The sequence below is a fragment of the Paramisgurnus dabryanus genome, chromosome 6 (genome assembly GCF_030506205.2).
Source record: "Paramisgurnus dabryanus chromosome 6, PD_genome_1.1, whole genome shotgun sequence".
NCBI lineage: Eukaryota > Metazoa > Chordata > Actinopteri > Cypriniformes > Cobitidae > Paramisgurnus > Paramisgurnus dabryanus.
In genome coordinates this window covers 21547458-21567803 of record NC_133342.1, presented here as the reverse complement: position 1 = coordinate 21567803, position 20346 = coordinate 21547458, and the positions used below count along the sequence as shown (strand labels likewise).

General features: G+C 36.0%; 1 protein-coding gene across 1 annotated transcript; it reads left to right on the top strand.

The window, feature by feature from the left end:
- The first annotated feature begins 10713 nt into the window (after positions 1–10713).
- Positions 10714–19693, top strand: kncn (kinocilin). Its single transcript, XM_065275378.1, has 5 exons — positions 10714–10861; positions 13681–13749; positions 14990–15067; positions 18259–18355; positions 19383–19693. The coding sequence occupies exons 1-5, from the start codon at positions 10714–10716 to the stop codon at positions 19456–19458; spliced, it is 468 nt and encodes a 155-aa protein (XP_065131450.1). The 3' UTR covers positions 19459–19693.
- The last annotated feature ends 653 nt before the right edge of the window (positions 19694–20346 follow it).

Genomic DNA, 20346 nt, shown 5'->3' with positions numbered 1-20346 from the left:
GTGTTTAGCCACCCTTTCGAACCCTTGTGTTACATTCCTTATTAACATCATCACCTTATTCTTCACACCTTGCCAGAGGGTTATACGTTTGCCTCTCCTCTCATCGTCTATTGCAACACCTGACCAACCTAGACATGTTACTAAGACGTATTGACCTGATCTGGTGAACTCTGACATTGTTTCATTGCATCAATTATTAACTCTGCACTGTTAGATTCAGTAACTGGATTAGCCAGACATCTATAACCAGAGGAGCAGAGCATCTTTTTGGAGGACCAATCATAGATCACATGGTCATTGCTTTGACCTGGAGACCATTAAAGGTGGAGTGCACAATGTTTGAACAACGCTTTGGAAAAGAGTGTTGGGCCGACTACCAAAACACTTGTAGCCAATCAGCAGTAAGGGGCGTGTCTACTAACCAACATCCTTGCCTTGGTTGTTTGTGTATGTGTGGGGCGGGTGTATCAAAAGAAGGTCCAGTTTCTATTGGGGTAGGGGCGTGTATGTTAAGGTGATTTCAAATAGCAACATTGGCTTTCAAACATTGTGCACTCCGCCTTTAAGGGGCAGTTTCCCGGACAGGAAACAGCTTAAACCAGGACTAGGCCTTACTTAAATTAGGATATTTAGATACCTTTTAAAAACATATTTTATAAATAAACATTACTGGTGTAAATCTTGAGACACAACACTTGCACCGATACATTTTAAGATATGTCAGAGCATGTTGTTTTTGATAAAGACAACAATAACATTTAAGTCTGGGACTAGGCTTAAGTCCTGACTGAGAAACCACCCCTTAATGTTTATATACCGACCCATTGGATTGAGTGATAAATTGACTATCATCTTGTTTAGTTAGGGGTCAAGTTTAAACAGTTCGCCTCTGCTGGTAGTAACCATAGATATGCATAATAAAGGCTAGATGTCTTACAGCGGAGGTTCTAACATCATCACCGGTGGCCATCTTGTCACAGGCAAGCTTTCTGGTGAGCTGCACGAACACAAATACTCTTATCTCACTAAAATCTTGACGGATTTACAAATGGTTTGGTTTCTTACACGTTATTATTAACGTGGCTCTAATTCTGGATGCTTGAATATGTTATATGACCATTATTCATAAGTTTGCAGCGTCATTAATACATTTCTGACGTTTATAACAAATCGAACAGTTTGAAAATCAGTAGAAAATTGAGCAAGTTATGGTTATTTAAAAAGTACATGCACCATTGTAACACAATGTTACGAGTGAGCGAGCTGTGACTGGCCAGCAGTGCGGACGAGACATCTAGCCTTTATTGTGTATATCTTTGGTAGTAACTACAACAGTTGCTTTTAGGATGTAAAATAATCTTTGGTTTCCCCAGAGTACACATGTGAAGTTTTAGCTCAAAATACCATATGGATCATTTATTATAACATGTTAAAATTGATACTTTGTAGGTAAAAATGTGGCATTTTGGGTGTGTCCTTTAAAATGCAAATGAGCTGATGAAATTCAAACACTGATCACAATGATGGTGGTTTTTAGCAATTGAAACTCAATTGTGCTGTGAATTATTTTCTCTCTCTCTCTCTCTCTCTCTCTCTCTCTCTCTCTCTCTCTCTCTCTCTCTCGCTCTCTCTCTCGCTGTATCTCCGCATTAAATGGCTGTGCCATGGTTGGATAGTGCAGATTAAGGGGCAATATTATTATAATAAGATCTCCTTATGACATCATAAGGAGAGCCAAATTTCAATGATCCTTTTTTTCACGTGCTTGCTGAGAATGGTTTACCAAAACTAAGTTACTGGGTTGTTTTTTTCATATTTTCTAGGTTGATAGAAGCACCAGAGACCCAATTATAGCACTTAAACATGGAAAAAGTCAGATTTTCATGCCATGGCCCTTTGAATAATTTATTCTGACAAAATAAAAATGTTTGCTAACAACAAAAACTGCAAATGTTCCACAAAAATTATAGTAGCTGTTATTAGGTTAAGCCAATCATGTATGTTAGAAAACAATCAGACATTATTTTTATTTGCCTTCTTTGTGTAGTAACATTTACATGATTTTACTATTTTTCCTAATCGAGGCCAGTGGTTTTCTGTCCTTTTCACTTCAAGGTCCCCAACAACAACAGCTGAAGCCCCCCCCCCACAGTTTCTACTAAATAAAATATACTAGAGCTTGGCATAACTAGACAAATGTATAACCATTACCAAAATAACCAAACACAAGAAATATCTTGATTTGTAGCCAATTTTAATGTTTGTTTTCTCTTTTTGGAATTATTTAAAGTCATCTTGAGACCCTCTTGAAAATTTGCTAATCTACCCTATAGGGCCCCAGCCCCCTGGTTAACAAACACTGATCTAGGCTACACTACATTTAAATTTAGGCATTTAGCAAAACTTATACAAAGATTAGGAAACAATAAAATCAATATGTCATACGAAGGTAATAGTAGAAAAGGTGCCTATACCAAGATACAAGTTTTTACTATTCTGAAAATACACTGGAAATGCTTCACACATCTAAGCCAAGAAAATCGAACTAAAGTAGCAACCACACAGACAAACAAACCTGTAGCATCTTATGTAATTTAATTTAAATAATCAGCTGTCTTCCATTTCACTCATTACTTCACTAAATAAACCTTTGTTTCTTGTTCCAGCCCTTGTGACTATGTAAACTCGATTATATAATTTGAGCTGAGGGTTTGCATTCATTGGCTAATAGAAACAGACACACATCAGCAATATATGAATAGACAATATTCTGGCCTCCACTTCGGATTTAAAGGGATAGTTCACCCAAATAGCAAATTCTGTCATCATATACTCAGGTTATTTATTTAACCTCCTAAGACCAGGGGCCTCATGTATAAAACTGTGCGTAGGATCCTTACTAAAAGTCTACGTACGCACAAAAGCCAAAAATGGCATACACCAAAAATTATGAAAACTTCTAAAACAAAGCAATGTTCCCTTTATAAATAACAGATCACCTGCAAGTGTGCGTACATGAATCATCCTAATATCCCACCCTGCAAGCCCATTCTCCCATCAAGTTTGTTTTTTTATAAATCACAACCTTTGCGTGGGAACTGGTGTACGCACGTTTCCAGCCCCATTTTGTGCGTACGCATGGTTTATACATAAGGCCCCTGGTGAGTCCACATACGTGGACATCAATTTTTTTGCATAATAGTTAATTCTGTGTAACTGGAACCTGTTGTACACACAATGTGGACAATTACACTGCTTCATGATCAAAGAAAATGAATGTGGTTATTATATTTATTGGTTCTTCCTAAACACAAATAGCTGGAAGAAATCTGAAAAAAAAGACAAACCAAAGCTAATGTCTTAGGAGGTTAAAAGAAGATATTTTGATAAATGATGGTAAGTTGACAATACCTGTTGACTTTCATAGTATCTGTTTCTCCTATTATGGAAGTAAATGTGTACCATAAACTGTCTGCTAACATCATTTATCAATCAAAATATCTTCATTTGAACACGCGTGTTCAACAGATGAAAGAAACTCCTACAGGTTTAGAACAACATGAAAGGAAATGATGTCAGCATTTTCATATTTGGGTGAAGTATCCCTGTCATTTATTTTGAGATTGTGAATACATAAGCCAAATCCAAATTGCTATAGCTGATAGTGTGCAGGGTAAGAGAGAATAGACCCTCGGAAAAGCAGTGAAACTGGATGGTTGGCTCTCTTTCGGCGGTTAATTTAAGGGTGTTGGTACTAGTTAAACATCAGTATTTTATCTTTCACAAATATTTCACGCATAGTAACTTCTAGCCCATTGAGAAAAAAATCTTACAAACAACTAAAAACACTCCTACCCAGTTTATTTTTTTTATAGAATTAATGTGTATAATAATTGATATTTGGTTGATATGAGAATTAGGAATTTGTACTTCTATACTTACGCTTTTATAGATTTTGTTGTCTGTGTCTGTAAGCATGATGTGGTTAAAGATTAACCTTTCATTTTTTTATTTAATAATTTTTACTTTTAACACGCGATTTAGTTTCGGGGTGACAGTGATGTCTTTGGCATCTAGGAAGTACGTAACATCAACAACTTATCAGATACTGTAGTAGTAGTTCTGGATTCCAGTCAATCTATTACCAGTTCTGACCCCTTTACCCCACTTCCCATAATGAGCCTTTGTGATGGTATCACAACACACAGCAGTTACCATTTAAGGCGGGGAAGTAAACAATACACCAAAAATAAAGCTGAATTGTATGAAATTAGTTAATGAAGTCTTGAACATGTATATTTTTGCATGTATCTCAATGAAAGCACAACACCATAAATGAATGAAGAAATGAGGTTAGAGTGAGATTGTGTATGACACTTAACATTACATTCATAGAAAACTCAAACCACACCTCACTCATTCAATCAACATCTCAGCATAGCTCCCTCAGGAGTTACATCATAAATATTAAACATACTGAAAGCTAACCTCAGAATACCATCCTTTAACCAGTTTAAAAGCTTGGCCAGTCTGGCATGTACTACTGTATATAACAAAAGTAACGAATACTTTTATAGTGATTGCTACCCAATTATTTGCATGTGTTTTGTTTTAAGAGATTTTGTCATATTCTGTTTACCATTACAAAACACATGGTAACAATATTTGCAAAGCAGGTAAACACTTAACTATTAATGCAAATACTGCACACATTTTTAAGCGCTCACATATAATTGCACCTGGTTATTTGTAATCTAGTCAAATAAAGGTGACACTGAAACTTAAGTTTTAAAAATCTGAAATAAACTACACTAAATACCACATATTTACCATGTATACCAAAGTCACATCATGTGTGAACTGATCTGTTAGCAGAGCAAGTTTATAAAGTCAGAAGTTGATTTTATTTAATGATTTTAATCTGGTAATACTAATTAAGCATCAACACGCATAGACATGAAACATTAAACGAGCTCGTTTTGTAACAAAAATATTTAATGTAAAGTCTATCATCGAGTTGCCTTCAGAAAAAGCTATTGTAACGCCAAAAATGTAAACATAAAAAAAGAAATCAGGAACAATTTGCAACAGACAACGCTTACAACAACTTCAGAGCAATATCAAAATCTTACCTGATCAAGCGTGCGTCATGACGCAGGAAACGGTGTGGTCTGGATCTTGGCCTACGTAAGATCTAGTTTGTTACATTTATTTCAACTTTTTTGTCAGTTACTTTGTAGCATGGCATCAATAAACAGATGGAGAAAATATGGGGGCTGCCAAGAGCCATACAAAAATATTTTAAGCTTGTAAGCAGCGTTATGTATTGCAGTTTGAGATTTTTCAGAGAAACTTATGGGAACTGTGTACCGCCACTATTTTCTACTGTGCTTACACTTTTATCCAGAAGATGTCGCTGTTATCCAGCAAAAGAGCAGTTCTTGTATTTTTTCTTCAGGGCTGATCATAGCTGTTTTAAGTATTCTACAAAATAAAGGTAGATTGGTCTAATTTAAATTCAAATAGTAAGACTGATAAGCCGTAACTAATTGATAGTTGGTCAGATTAGTTCTTAAGACAGTCTAAACTTAATGGCCATGTTTATGCAACTGGCCTTAATTCACCTCAATATGTAGTCCATTGTTATAGAAAAGTATGGAAGTAAGATAACTATAAAAAATAAGAAGTATATTTCACTTTATAATGTACTAGACTGATTTCAAAAACTATTTGGGATATAAATCTGTATCAACGTAATATAATCTGTTAGGAAAGATGAAAAAATAAAAGAAAGAAAGTTTATCATGCAATGTTTGCCAAGTTAGCTATTCTACTCATTATTCTGAACTAATGGAGGTTTGGCATATATGAAGGTTGACACAGGTCATAACTGTTAAGTGAGTGCCAGTTCTTGTTTCCTTGCCATCCATATTCAGGGGTTGAGTGATGCCGAGGGAGGATAATAAGCAGGACTAATAAAATGCCTTCCTAGTGTCAAGTAATTGATAGGGCAATTATATAGAGATTTCTCCACATACTTTTACTGGTAGCTGAATGGTTTTAAACATTGTTTACTGTTTTTATGTAATATACAAAATATCGAACCACTGATTATTAAACCACATAAAACGCAACTATAAACTAATATGGCCTGACCTAACATTTATAATTGAAAACAACCACCCTTATTGGAAGCACACAGTTAAACTTCTTCATCATTTATCCTTTCCTTGATATACAGTATCTCAGTGTGGTTATATTGTGTTCATTTGCTATCAAACGATTACCAAAGCTATTACAAAAATCTGTTAACATTAACATACTCACATACAAACATGCAATTGATATTTTGACACAGAACAGTTGAAATAATGGACTATATAAATATAGCCATTGGACATGTGTAAATAACGTATATAAATGCTAGAAATGTATATGTTAACATATTGCTATCTGTGAATTGAATACATCTGCTCATAACGTAACGTTTAGCAACGTCCTTTGCTTTTCTTTATTTATAATGATGACAAGCTTCATCGCTGAACTTCACACAATCTCATAACATCTCTCACAGTTTCATCCACCCAAGGATCGCCTTTCAGAACTGTGATATGGATACAGAGCAGGTAGCTCAACCTTCCTGGTAATTGAGTTCACAGCTGGTAGCTTTGCCTCAGTGGACTTATCACCCATGGGAACAAAGGCCGGCCTCTTCTGCAGCAGGTCAGAGTGGTTCATCAATAGCACAGACTTAAATAGATGTAACATTTACGTGCCTCGGGTCCAACAGGCTAATTATCATCGGGGTCTGTAAGTGATGGCATCCCATACTGTTCATTTATCCACACTGTTCTGTATTCTCCTAAGTCAGAAGAGCATCCAAAGAGTGACTGAGCCAATGTTTCTGCAATACTCATTTAATACAGCAGTATCTCGTTCAGAGGATTTTCCAGCACAGCAGTAATATTGTTCACAGTTGTGGGCAGTTAATGATTCTACCTCATGGGAAATATTTTATTATAGCTTGTACAAAAACATCTGGCTAGCTGCAATTTAAAATCATATGATTAAAAATGTTGATCTTTTGCAGAGCAATTCAGTAATTCTGGGAATTGCAATTCCAACATTTGTCAGACACAAACAATACATCTAAATCAACTACATCTGGGATACACAATTCTTTTAACAATCAAAAATTCCCTTGGATTCTGATGAATGGTCTTACAATACCCACAACAAGTGTGATAAGTAGTTAATAAATCTTTTATATCAGGCACTAAATGGTCTTTCTTGGCATGAGTCAGTGTGAGAAAGATGACTTTATGGGGAACCGCATGGTTTGGTCAGTAACTGTATTTCTTCATGGAGGTCTGACTGACAGGATTAATATTGGAATATATACTCACCTAAAGGATCATTAGGAATACCTGTTCAATTTCTCATTAATGCAATTATCTAATCAACTAATCACATGGTAGTTGCTTCAATGCATTTAGGGACGTGGTCCTGCTCAAGACAATCTCCTGAACTCCAAACTGAATTTTGAGCGTGGCATGGTTGTTGGTGCCAGACAGGCGGGTCTTAGTATTTCACAATCTGCTCAGTTACTGGGATTTTCACACACAACCATTTCTAGGGTTTACAAAGAATGGTGTGAAAAGGGAAAACCATCCAGTATGCGGCAGTCCTGTGGGCGAAAACGCCTTGTTAAGGCTATAGCTCAGAGGAGAATGGGCCGACTGATTCAAGCTGATAGTAGAGCAACTTTGACTGAAATAACCACTCGTTACAACCGAAGTATGCAGCAAAGCATTTGTGAAGCCACAACACGCACAACCTTGAGGCGGTTGGGCTACAACAGCAGAAGACCCCACTGGGTACCACTCATCTCCAGTAAAAAAGGAAAAGAAGCTACAATTTGCATGAGCTCACCAAAATTGGACAGTTGAAGACTTGAAAAATGTTGCCTAGTCTGCTGAGTCTCGATTTCTGTTGAGACATTCAGATGGTAGAGTCAGAATTTGGCGTAAACAGAATGAGAACATGGATCCATCATGCCTTGTTACCACTGTGCAGGCTGCTGGTGGTGGTGTAATGGTGTGAGGATGTTTTCTTGGCACACTTTAGGCCCCTTAGTGCCAATTGGGCATCGTTTAAATGCCAAGGCCTACCTGAGCATTGTTTCTGACCATGTCTATCCCTTTATGACAACCATGTACCCGTCCTCTGATGGTTCCTTCCAGCAGAATAATGCACCATGTCACAAAGCTTGAATCATTTTAAATTGTCTTCTTGAACATGACAATGAGTTCACTGTACTAAAATGACCCCCACAGTCACCAGATCTCAACCCAATAGAGCATCTTTGGGATGTTCATGTGGTGGAAAGGGAGCTTCATGCCCTGGATGTGCATCCCACAAATCTCCATCAACTGCAAGATTCTATCCAATCAATATGGCCCAACATTTCTAAATAATGCTTTCAGCACCTTGTTGAATCAATGCCACATAGAATTAAGGCAGTTCTGAAGGCGACAGGGGGTCAAACACCGTATTAGTATGGTGTTCCTAATACTCCTTTAGGGGAGTGTATATGGACATTTTGGTGATGGAGCAGGAGGGGATAACTTCACATATGAAAAAAAATTAAAAGAAGCTAGATAATTTAAAGTGTTTTTTGTTTTTATTTGAAGAAACATCAATGTTTATTTTTGGAAAGATTATCATTAAAGTTAGCCATGTGTCTGAAGATTCATGGTGCAGGTGAAAATTTGGTGAAAATGTTAATGATGCCACATTGTAATCAATTCTTCCTATTGATGTTATTCATTAAATTAGCATAATTATTATTTATGAACAATTTACATTTGCAACCTAATTTAAAGACAACAATGGACATTTAGCAAGCATAGTGACTAGAGATAGTGTGACAGACATAGTTTTTCTATCATGTTATTCCCTCAGATAAGTGCCATCTCAAATGAATGTTATGTAATGCAATGTAAATTTGATGTGATGTATTGTTGATGTTTTGTCTGTGACGCTGACCTATTTATGCTCTTTGATTTCAGTTAGGTGATGTGATACACAGTACAGCTAGGCTTGTTGAATTCACAAAATAGGTGAACCTTTAATGTGTTTCATTTGAGTTATCTAACTTAATAGAAATGTTCTTACATAAGATCCTCTGTATTGTGTCCTAGGAAACATTTTTATATGGAACGATATGCTTAAAGATTCTGTACAGCATTCAAGGGCCCAGAACACAAACAGGAAATGTGTCATTGCGTCTTCACCCATTAACGTCATTTGTTACCCAACTCTGTGGTGTTAATCCCGCTCACCCCCGGCTGCTTCCGTTGCCATGGATATGCCATCCCTATGGCAACTCGGGGCCTTTGTGGATGGTCTTGGGTCCTGACGGCGGAGGATTCATTACACATTCCCTTCGAGCTCCAAGCCAAATCAGTCAAAATGGGACCTTGTCTGCCTGCTACAGTATTACATTTAAGAGACCCTTGTGAAAAGGTTGCAGGGCATGTGTTCGGCAAATAATGCAGCAGTACGGTTTGTTCACATTTGCGGATTGGATCAAAAATGTAAAAAACATTATTTCTAATATCTAAACCTTGTTACCACTGCCATTAGCTCGATGCTAAATATCAATAGAGACGGTCCATAAATACTGAACTAAAAGTAAGTAGACCTTTGTTTTTTAGATGGTTCAAGTAAAAATTGCAGCAGGGTGAAAAACTGTTGTAAATGCCACTGAACTAGAAGGCTAGCCATTTTTGTCTTGATAAAGTCAAATTAAGCCTGGCGACTGTCATAACCCTCTGCGTACTTATTTATAGCCTTGCTAATTCATTGCATAGCAAATCTGTTCTAGCTGAGCTTGATTCATAAAGCAAACAGCTCCACAGCACCTGTCAGTTATCTCAACTCGTGTTATCAAACTTGTTTTTATTATTATAATTTTTTTGTACAATGTGGTGACACTGATTTTTGTGTGGGCTGCACTTGAAAACATCCTGTGTGTGAGATAGGAAACATCAGGTCATTTAGTCCTTTATGCAAATGAGCATTTAGAATAAGCGCACAGTGCCTGGGAATAAACATGTAAATTCTAAATGAATGTTTGTCTGCCTGCCTCTACAATGTGTTCAATATGTTAAAGAGCCCCTATTTTCTTGCACAAAAAAACTGTTAGGTGGTTATTTTTGGAGGACAGTCTCGGACGTTAATGGACCCCTGTGCTGGAAGACGGGTCTTTTGTAGTACCTGTAGGCGTGGTTTTACTTTCAGCTACATGAGCTCCAGTACATGTAGAAACGTGTGCATCTGACCAGGTCTCACTGCTTAGGGCCCCAAAACCCAGGTCTGTAATTCTGCCCTGCCTCTGCTAGAATGACATATACTAAAGTAGTAGGTTATGCTTGACTGTGCCTTCCAAATGAAATGCCTAATCGGCTTCAATCAGACCCAAATTAGTTTGAAGGGAAAGAGCATGAATCGGACAAGGTAACCAGAGCCGTGTGTTTAAAGTTGTATGAAGACCCTTGAGGAGAAAGCAGAGTCTCTGTTAACCCATCTCACTAACAGTGAAAGTTCCTTACAATCATCTTGCACTCTGTGATCGTTCAGTGTGAATGCAGGTTATACAGACAGGTGTGTGAAGGCCAGGCTGGGCAGGTGGGGGGTGCCACCTGTTGAATGAACGCGGTCAGCATTGGGGAGTATCATGGGCTACGGGTGGGCTCGGCCCTGCTCAGCATTGTAGCAGGCTGTATCATTATTGGTGTGTCAAAGGATTGTGATGCAGATGCAGTGGGGGGCATCTTCTTGGGAGCAGGGGGACTTGGTAAGTACATTTCTCATTTAGATTTATAAGATTTAGCTTAATATGTTTTTATCCATTAGTAAAACCTTAAAGAAATAGGTCACAAAAATGCAATTGTGCTATTACCCTCATGATGTTTCAAACCTGTATGACTTTTCTGTATATTATTCTTGTGACAACAATATCTGAACTGCTCTATGCTAAGAAATATAGACTTGATTGAGGCTGTCAAATCTTCTGAAACCATAAAGTGGTGAACAGATTGAAAATTATTTATACAAAATATGCTTTATTTTTGCTTAAAATATTGAAAATCTTTCATTACATCAAGGTCAACATTTTTTTTTGCATGGAATAAAGCAATCTGGACAATCTAATAAAAAGAAATTTGATTGTGTCATTTATGTCATCTGAAACTTCTATGAAGTCATATGGGGGTAAAATTACATTAAACTAAATAAATGACAAATTTGATACCTATGGTTACATTTAAGATACAGAATAAAATGTAATTGAAAATGTTTTGGATAAAAGCGACTGTCAAATGCATAAATTCAAATGCAAAACACAGTATATAACCTCAATTGCACTAATGCTTGTCACTGAATACTGAATATCATGGTACTGTATTTGCTGTTACAAGTAAGTTAAAATATATATATAAAAAATTAATAATATTAACGTTGTTAATGTTAAATATGTACAGCATTTAATGAATTGTTTTGTTAATGTCCTCTTAGGTTTGGCAGATAGTTGTCTATTTGTAGACAGTGTACTTTTACAATGTAGGTAGTTTGCATGTCATGCATTTTTAAGCTTCCATCTAAACTTTGCTCCATATCAGCACTTTACCATCATGCACACTTATAGGGAGGGGTGTTGAAAAAGCAATAATTGTATATTTTATACGAGGTGCAGATAATTATTTCCTCATAGTCATTCAATTGAATAAAAAAGGCAGATCTTTAATTTGATCATGGTCTGTAATCCAAGCCAGCAGCTCATGATGGTTGGTATGTAATCTAAACAGGACCCTGCCACAATAGGGCTGCACAACACACCTATCTTTTGATCTTTGTGACCCAGTCTGTGAAAGCCCAACTAAAGTCATTTTTGTAATGTTTTCCACGCAAAACAATGCTACGTAATGTAAAAAACATTCTGTGTAAAAATAAACATTGATATCTTTCACACTCTTTTAACCTGTATTTCTTTAAATACCCGGTATCATTCCTTTGGTCTATGTGGGTGATTCTCACAAAATCCAGATTTAGAAGGTGTCCAGCATCAGAATTTTTAAAAAGCCCTTGAAGGCAATTTTTTTGCATATATAAGATTAAGGTCTGAACTTACTATAACCATTATTTTTAGAGGATTTAAAAAATATTTCCTATAGAATTATTTACATTTTTTAGATTATCATTATCAAAAATTATCTATTACCGCAACATGATATTACATGAAATATTTGCATTTACAAACTCATGTTTCGGTAATGAGAGCTAAAAAGTTGTCTACTATGACAAACAAAATTTCATCTTTCATCTGGACAGAAAAAAATAAAAACTGCGTACCTGGTAGCCATCTTGAGTGTCACAGTCAATTATGTCCCTTCCAACAATTTACTTTTTTGAAAATGTTAGTTCCTTGAGGGTTTAAACAATGATGGAAAATTGTTGCGGAGGATGAGAAAATTGGTTTTGGACACATTTATATTCCTTATAATTGTCTCTACATTTACCTATATCATATCATTTATAGTATAACATGCACTGAAGCTTTTTATTGTTTAGATTTTTTAATTATAAATATTTCCATGTCAAAGAACCCAAATCAAGTCATGGACACATTGCGGTAATGAAAATCTTTCCTTTAAATGTGGAAAAAACAACAAAATTGGTTTGTATGATGTCGTTCATGTGCAAAATAGTACATGAAGAGATGTTTGTAACTGTATGCCTTTTTATTTTAATACTCTTAGTTTACATTTACTTTTTTATCAAAAGGTTTCATGACACCTTAAACGTCTAATTTCGCGAGAATCACCCATGTGTGTTTAAAGTAGGTTGATCTTTGTGCCCTGCATCTAACTCATCCCTTGATGAATCTGGGATGAGTTAAAAAAGAAAGAGTTAAGGATTGGAAGACAAAAATGACAAAGATGCGCCACAAAGGGAAAATTGCAGGAACAAGTCACATGATGGAAAAGCCTTCGACATGCAGCAATCATGCCAGGCAGTGGCCTCTCTTAACAGAAATTGGCCAAAACACAAAGCCAGCAGAGGTGCCTTGTCCTTTTCAAATGGGAATTGATTCACAGCATGAAAAGTAGGTGTGTAATCAAAATCCAGCATAGCCCCTGCACTATATGGCTGCCTCCTTACCAGCCACAAACCTCTCAAAACAAAAAGAAAGCAAAACATAAGGAGATGGAGAGAAAGAAATGCATGCCTTCATTAGTAACAAAAGGATCTTTTTCCTGTGCATGTAAACTGAGAGCGGATGGCAGGAATCTAACAGAACAGAAACCATAAAGTATTTATTCTCTGTGTTCATCATTGCTCAAATTGAACTAGCCTGTTTTTGCGACAATTCAATGCTCAGTGCTACACTCCCATATAAAGCTAAAATTGCTGTTCATCAGTTTGCAGTGTAATGCAATATGCATGGGGCACGTCTTTAGCTCTCGCATGCAGCTCTAGCTCGGGGAGCCATTGAGCGGAGAGAAAGTGCAGTTTATGAGGTTGGAGCTTGGATGTTTCCCTAATGACACGGAGCGAGCAGTTCAGTGCACATCTGAGTTTTTTTCTTAACTCTTGCTTACTGTGTGTGCTCTGCAGGTCTCCTCATTTCAGTCTACCCGTTTATAAGAGCATGGTTTAATTTCCATCACATACTACCCAATATAGGTGAGACCCCACTGTCTTCTCTTTGTCTTGGTGTGGAAATATGGATAACAATATGGATTATTTTTATTACATATCATCACATTTTTATCTGATTTTCACTGCCGTGCTGAAATCAGTACGGGTTCTAAAATGTAGCCTGTTTATATTCTAACTATTTTGTTTCTAGCTGTATGGCTGTTTGAAATAAATGACATTATATGGTGATGTGATATGGAGATGTAAACAGTAATATGGTCAGTATCTAGTTATTAGAAATAACCTGTCACAGCAGTCAGCTAACCATAAGCAAGCATTAAAGTGACACTCCACCTTTTTTGAAAATATTCTTAATTTCCAGTTCCCCTAGAGTTAAACATTTGATTTTTACCCTTTTGGAATCCATTCAGCCGATCTCCGGGTCTGGCTGTACCACTTTTAGCATAGCTTAGCACAATCCATTGAATCTGATTAGACCATTAGCATCACACTCAAAAATAACCAAAGAGTTTCAATATTTTTCCTATATAAAACTTGACTCTTCTGTAGTTACATTGTGTACTCAGATCAGTGGAAAATTAAAAGTTGTAATTTGTTTAAGGCTGATGTGGCTAGGAACTATACTCTCATTCTGGCGTGTAATAATCAAGGACTTTGCTGCTGTACTATGGTTGCAGCAGGTGTAGTGATATTACGCACTTCCCGAAAATAGTCCCCTTGGTTACTTTCAATAGCATTGGACTATTTTCAGAAGATGTAAACAACACTGGTCCAGAAACACTTCCTGTTTCATTTTGTGACTGTTTTTTTAATTTCACACATATATTATTATCTTTAAGATGTTTGTTTAAGTTTTTGACTCAGTTCTACATGTTTTGCTGGTTGTATTTTATCCCAATGTTTATCTAGTGTTAAAAACTGAAACAGGAAGTGCTTCTGGACCAGTGTTGTTTACATCTTTTGAAATAGTCTATAGTATACTGTCAAAAATAAAGGTGCAAAGCTGTCAATGGGGCAGTGCCCTTTAAAAAGGTCCTAATATGTACCATTTAGGTACAAATATATATCTTTGAAATGCCAATATGTACTTTTGAAGTACTAAAATGCACTCTTTGGGTACAAAGGTGTACCTTTTTGAAAGGGTACTGTCCCAGTGACAACTTGTGTACCTTTATTTCTGAGAGTGTATGATGTTGTTGAATTGTTTCCTCTTGAGATCATGTCACATCACTCAAGCTAATACGTCAACATCTCGTTTTCGCAGGTAACTTCAGAGTTCACCCAATGGCTACAAATTTAAATCCAGCCGCAGAACAGCCCGTGGCTACACTCACACGAGAAGGTAGGAGGCTGTTTCTTGTGAAAATGAATACACAGAGCCATTCAGACACACTCTCTGTCTGTGTCTAGACTGATTCTTTTGACACCAATTCAAAATGAAAGTAGTTCTCAGGGTCAGTGTAAAGGTGTTATTTGCTTCACATTTACACTCTCACTGAACTGTCAGATGTGGGCCATAAGGCTGTGATATAGCCCTGAGCTCTAGACAAAGATAATATAACTTGAGAAGTGAGTTTAATTTTGACTGGGTAATAACCAAAATCTCTCTTTTCAATGATGACTCATTTTCAATTGTTAATTGTTTTGCTTGGTAGTTGTTCCAACTCTGCTGTACCACAACTGCTTTGAACAGAACAGCAATCAGGTGCAATAATAGTATGAGATAGAGCATATCAAATAAACATAAAATAAAAGCCATAAAACACTATTTTAGTACATAATAAAAGCCATAAAATAGCACTTATTATAGCACTAGTTCATACTGACATCGTATGTACACTGTAAAAAATTACTCTGGAGGGTGTTAAATTTAACCCATGAAAATTAGTTATAATTTAATTAAGTATATAAGCTAGCAAGTAAAATAAAAAATAATGGGTATATTCTACCTTCACTATCCAATTTTTAACAGTAATAACTGCAATACTAAAAAAATAAGTAACATATACCCCAAAATATTGGCCTTAGCACCGCAAAGTGCGCATGAATCAACATCCAGGCGGGACTCGAGTCACCATTTTTTCATATCATATCGGCGGGAGAACTGCGGTTTGTTGACAGGTAAGTTTTTATTTAACTTGTTGATATCATCATGAATGGAAATGTTAAGTTGGTTAACTGTAAAATCTACCAGAAGTTTAGTCATTTGCGTGCTTCTCTGTCTCTGTTGTTGACAGATTGATAGGTTAGAATATGTCAGTCAGGTCAGCTTTGAATGAAACATCGCCCAGTTCTTGCACCTGCGAATACGAATAAATATCCATATTTATGATTAAAATATTAACTTCCATTATTATTATTTACATGTCTGAATCTCGTGAACAGCGGAGCTGCTCAATATGAGTGGTTGAACTTGAGCAAGCCACGTGACGAGAGAGAGCAGCGGACGGTTGATGTACGATACAGACGGGAGGGCGTCGAGCAGACAAACAAACAACGGTAAAGCTGTCGATGCTAGATAATTACTGTAAAAGTTTTCTTGCATATATCTGTTAATATATTGAGTTTTGTTTTAGAAGGGATCCATTTATGAAGCCATTTTATTATTATTATTATTATTATTATCATTTACGGATATATACTTAACGTTGCCTTTCGCTTTTTAATGTCTGTTCAAAAAAGTATTTCGGAGTTCATATGTTATATATGAGACTTGTATATGAAGTTGAATCACTTAAAATTGAATGTAAGTACTTCTTGTTAGTGTTCAATGTTTTATGCACGTGTACTGTGAGTTATAGCATAATATGAAGTTGTATTTTTGCACTTAATAAGTTTTAAATGAAGTTGAAATGTTTGTTTGTATCGATATAGCATGCTAGTCTACTGAGGTAAATGAGATCAGTTTTTCCTCTCATATTATTGTCTTCTTTAATTTTCTAATGATAACGTGAAGAACAGTATTTAGGAATCTTGCTTTTAATGTTTTTTTAACATCTCATGAAGCCTTGGTTTATTTTGTTTTATGAAATAATATGTTCAAGAAGCTTTATGTAAAACTATGATATGTTGTATTTCACTTGAAATGTATTGGGGTTATTATACGTCCAATAATTAGTTTTAAATGTTTACAGAATGTTATTTGGTCAATAAAGCAAGCAATTTATGCAATCTTGTGCATGACTATTTTCTTATTCAACCCTCTCTGAATAAGTAATATGTAATGTTTCTTAATGGCTTATCATTATTAATAATAATTTAATAGATCTGTGCCTTAATACCAATAGGGTTAATGTTATTCATTTTTTTATAAGTAATTAGTTATGAAAAAAATAGGTAGACCTTACCTAATTTTTTTTACTTTATCATAGTAATTAAATTTAGGTACTTTTTAATCAAATATATAGGATATAATTTACTCAAACAAAGTGAGTGCAAATTGTTACAACAATTTTTTTGAGTAAATTCTATAGGTTGTTTTTTACAGTGTAGTGTTGTAGGACTGGGCGGTAAATGATCTTAATTAACAAATACTGACTTGACCCAGCAAGAAATTTTGTGTTTAAAAGATGTCTAATAGCTGTCCATACACAGCCACGACATTAAGACTCAAACTAAGCAAAATTTGGTCCATCAGTAAAATTTAGATGTCTAACTATCGCTCCAAAAATAAATGAAATAAAATATATAAACAAAAACAAACACCTTGTAATAACTGTTGACTTTGCTTACATGATGGACTATCATACACCTCACAAGTTAAGTTATTGTTTACAGAAGTTCAAAAGTCAGACAAAAAACACTTTACTTTCTTGTTTGTCTTTACAAATGATATTTTGCGTCTTGTCAAAATACGTGCCTGCTGCACACACTTTGAAAGGGTTTTTGATAAAAGAGAAGCTCATGTTCACAAAATACTCGCAAGACCCTCACTTAACATGTAATTCTGATTACACGATTAAGCGAGTATCAGGCAAACATGAGCATTACTTTTATCATAAACCCTTTAGACGCATCTGCAGCAGGCACTTATTTTGACAAGACACGTGATGCACATGGTTGACATGACGCGCCCAACACATATTTTGAAATTATGAACCACACATGGTTCGGACTAAATACATGTTGTGAGTGTGACGAACTTCACATCGTGCGCCCTTGAAAAAGAAGTCACTGGGCGGCCGCCATTGGTATTTGGTATGCACCCCTTTTCCTTTAATGACATCATGCACTCAAACTGGCATGCTCTCCATTTGTTTGTGCAAAACTTGAACTCTTCAAACTTTCTGTTTATGTCCAGGTTTTACTATTATCTACAACGTGGACTGAGATTGTTGAACCGCCCTGTCTGTTTGTGTTATCAGAGTTTTTGAGAACTCTTCAAAGAAGTGAACATTTGGCTTGACTGTGAATGACTGTGTGATGATGATTAAGCACAACATTTTCACATTTTGTCTGTATTATGCCTTTAAAGCACACAACAATAAAGTCGTGTAAACACGTGCAATCTTTCTCTCCCTCTCTTTCTCTCAGGGACTCAAAGCCAGCTGAATGTAGAGCGTTCAAAGAGCCGGATGGGGACGTTTGTTGAGATTGCCCCTACAGCAGCTGAGGGTCCACAGGATGATGGGTGGGGTATTCTTTCACATTCTAAAAAAAAACGCCCTTACAAAAAAGCACTCATGTTTAACAGCAGCAAAAGAGAATGGAAAGCTTAAAACACTTGAGAAATGGACCTTTGAAAACTATTTTGTCATTCTCACATTCTAAATTTTTACATGAAAGTGAGGTATAAAAAGGGCAAATTTAATTCACACACATACGGTATACACACACACTCCCTTATGTGACAAAATGAATTCCCTCCTTCAATATGCCAGTATCTCTAGAGCCCGAGAGGATTTCTATTTGCTTGAAAAACCTGTTGGTTCCCCAAATAAGGTTACATTTCATTCTATTGTACGAGTTTACTATTGCTGGGCTTTATTTTCATTGTCACTTTTTGTGACATTACATGTTCATGTCAGAATACCGATATTTTGTAGATTCTGTGGTTTCTGAGTTTACTGTGCATCTGCATAGAAAAGAAATCTCTTTTCTGCTTAAATACGTCTAATTTAAAAATAAATAAATAAATACAAGGTGGCGACCACTTCCCTTATAAGCTTATTGGTCTCAAACCAACAAAGAACTTGCTGTGGATGTGGTTGTCATGGAGACTTACACCACTACCTTTACTCACATACAGTATGCGACCCTGGACCACAAACCAGTCATAAGTTGCATGGGTATATTTGCAGCAATAGACAACAAAACATTGTATGGGTCAAAATTATCGATTTTTAATGCTAAAAATAATTAGATTTTTGAAGATATTTTGTCATTTTCGAACGGCACATTTATCAAAAATGTATTTAACTATCACTAATAATATGCAATTCTGCACCCTCAGATTCCAGATTTTCAAAAGCCTAGTTGTATCTTTGCCAAATATGATCATATCTTAACAAACTATATATCAATGGAAAACTTATTTTATTCAGGTTATTCAGGTTTCAGATGATGTATGTAGAAATCATAATTTTACTGTAAAACTAATAACAATATACTCACAGTATAAGTTAATAGTAAATCATTCTCCTTATTACGTTTTCTAGGCCTTCTACAGATGTTCCAGATATCCTGGGCAGGCGGAAGTTCAAGTCTCCATCTTCTGACCAAGACCTCTCATAATAGTTGGATCCGACATGTTGTCAAGACCAAACAGCGTTCATATCACCATAAGTGAGACTGATCTCGGCTTACAGCTCATTACAGTATCCAGTTTAATTCCACTGTCATATCTGACAAGGTGTCTGCTAATATTAAAACAATGCATGATGAAAGGCACGAAACTGCACTGTAAAAACATCTTGGTGGTGGGTAAACTAAAAATATTACTTCAATTGATATCATTCTGTTGAGTCATTATGTTCAAACTTAAAGGGGTCATATGATGTTATTAAAAGACATTATTTTGTGTTATTTTGTGTATTTGTTCAAATGCAATGTGTTTACATGGTTTACGGTTAAAAACACATTATTTTTCCCAAACCGAACATTACTGTTGTTTTGTTTCTTTATGCCCCGCCTTTTTGAAATGCTTTCTTTATGCCCCGCCTTTTCCTTACCATATTTGGAATATAAGCCATGTCTCCATGACATGGCAGCAAAGGCAACAATACTACAGTAAGAATAAAAGTCACCTTCTTTCTTTGCATATACATTTGGGCAGTGTAATGCAAATCTTCCAACAAGGTCACGCAGATATGTGGGGGCATGTTTGAATGAGGTGTTTTAGGAAGACATGGTTAAGCCTTCACTTTTAGAAATAATAACACTTTGGGTTTGAGACTTTACTCTGCAACTTAACTGATCTAATATACACACAAACGGCATGTTATTATACAAATCCATGTGTTCTCCTTTGTGTAATCTCATTTAAACCACAACAGTCACACAAAACAGGCTGTTGGGGATCCCCTATCAGTGTGATGTCACATTGATTATGCCCCACCCATGACCGCTCACATACTCTGCCTTATGAGCGCATAGTTCAATCTTCTGCCACAGACAAATGTT

Bases quoted from the DNA above. Each gene is read 5' to 3' on its own strand.
- kncn (XM_065275378.1), top strand. From the start codon at position 10,714: ATGAACGCGGTCAGCATTGGGGAGTATCATGGGCTACGGGTGGGCTCG. The intron at 13,750-14,989 runs GTGAGACCCCAC...TCGTTTTCGCAG, and splicing joins TCACATACTACCCAATATAG to GTAACTTCAGAGTTCACCCA. The intron at 15,068-18,258 runs GTAGGAGGCTGT...TCTTTCTCTCAG, and splicing joins GGCTACACTCACACGAGAAG to GGACTCAAAGCCAGCTGAAT.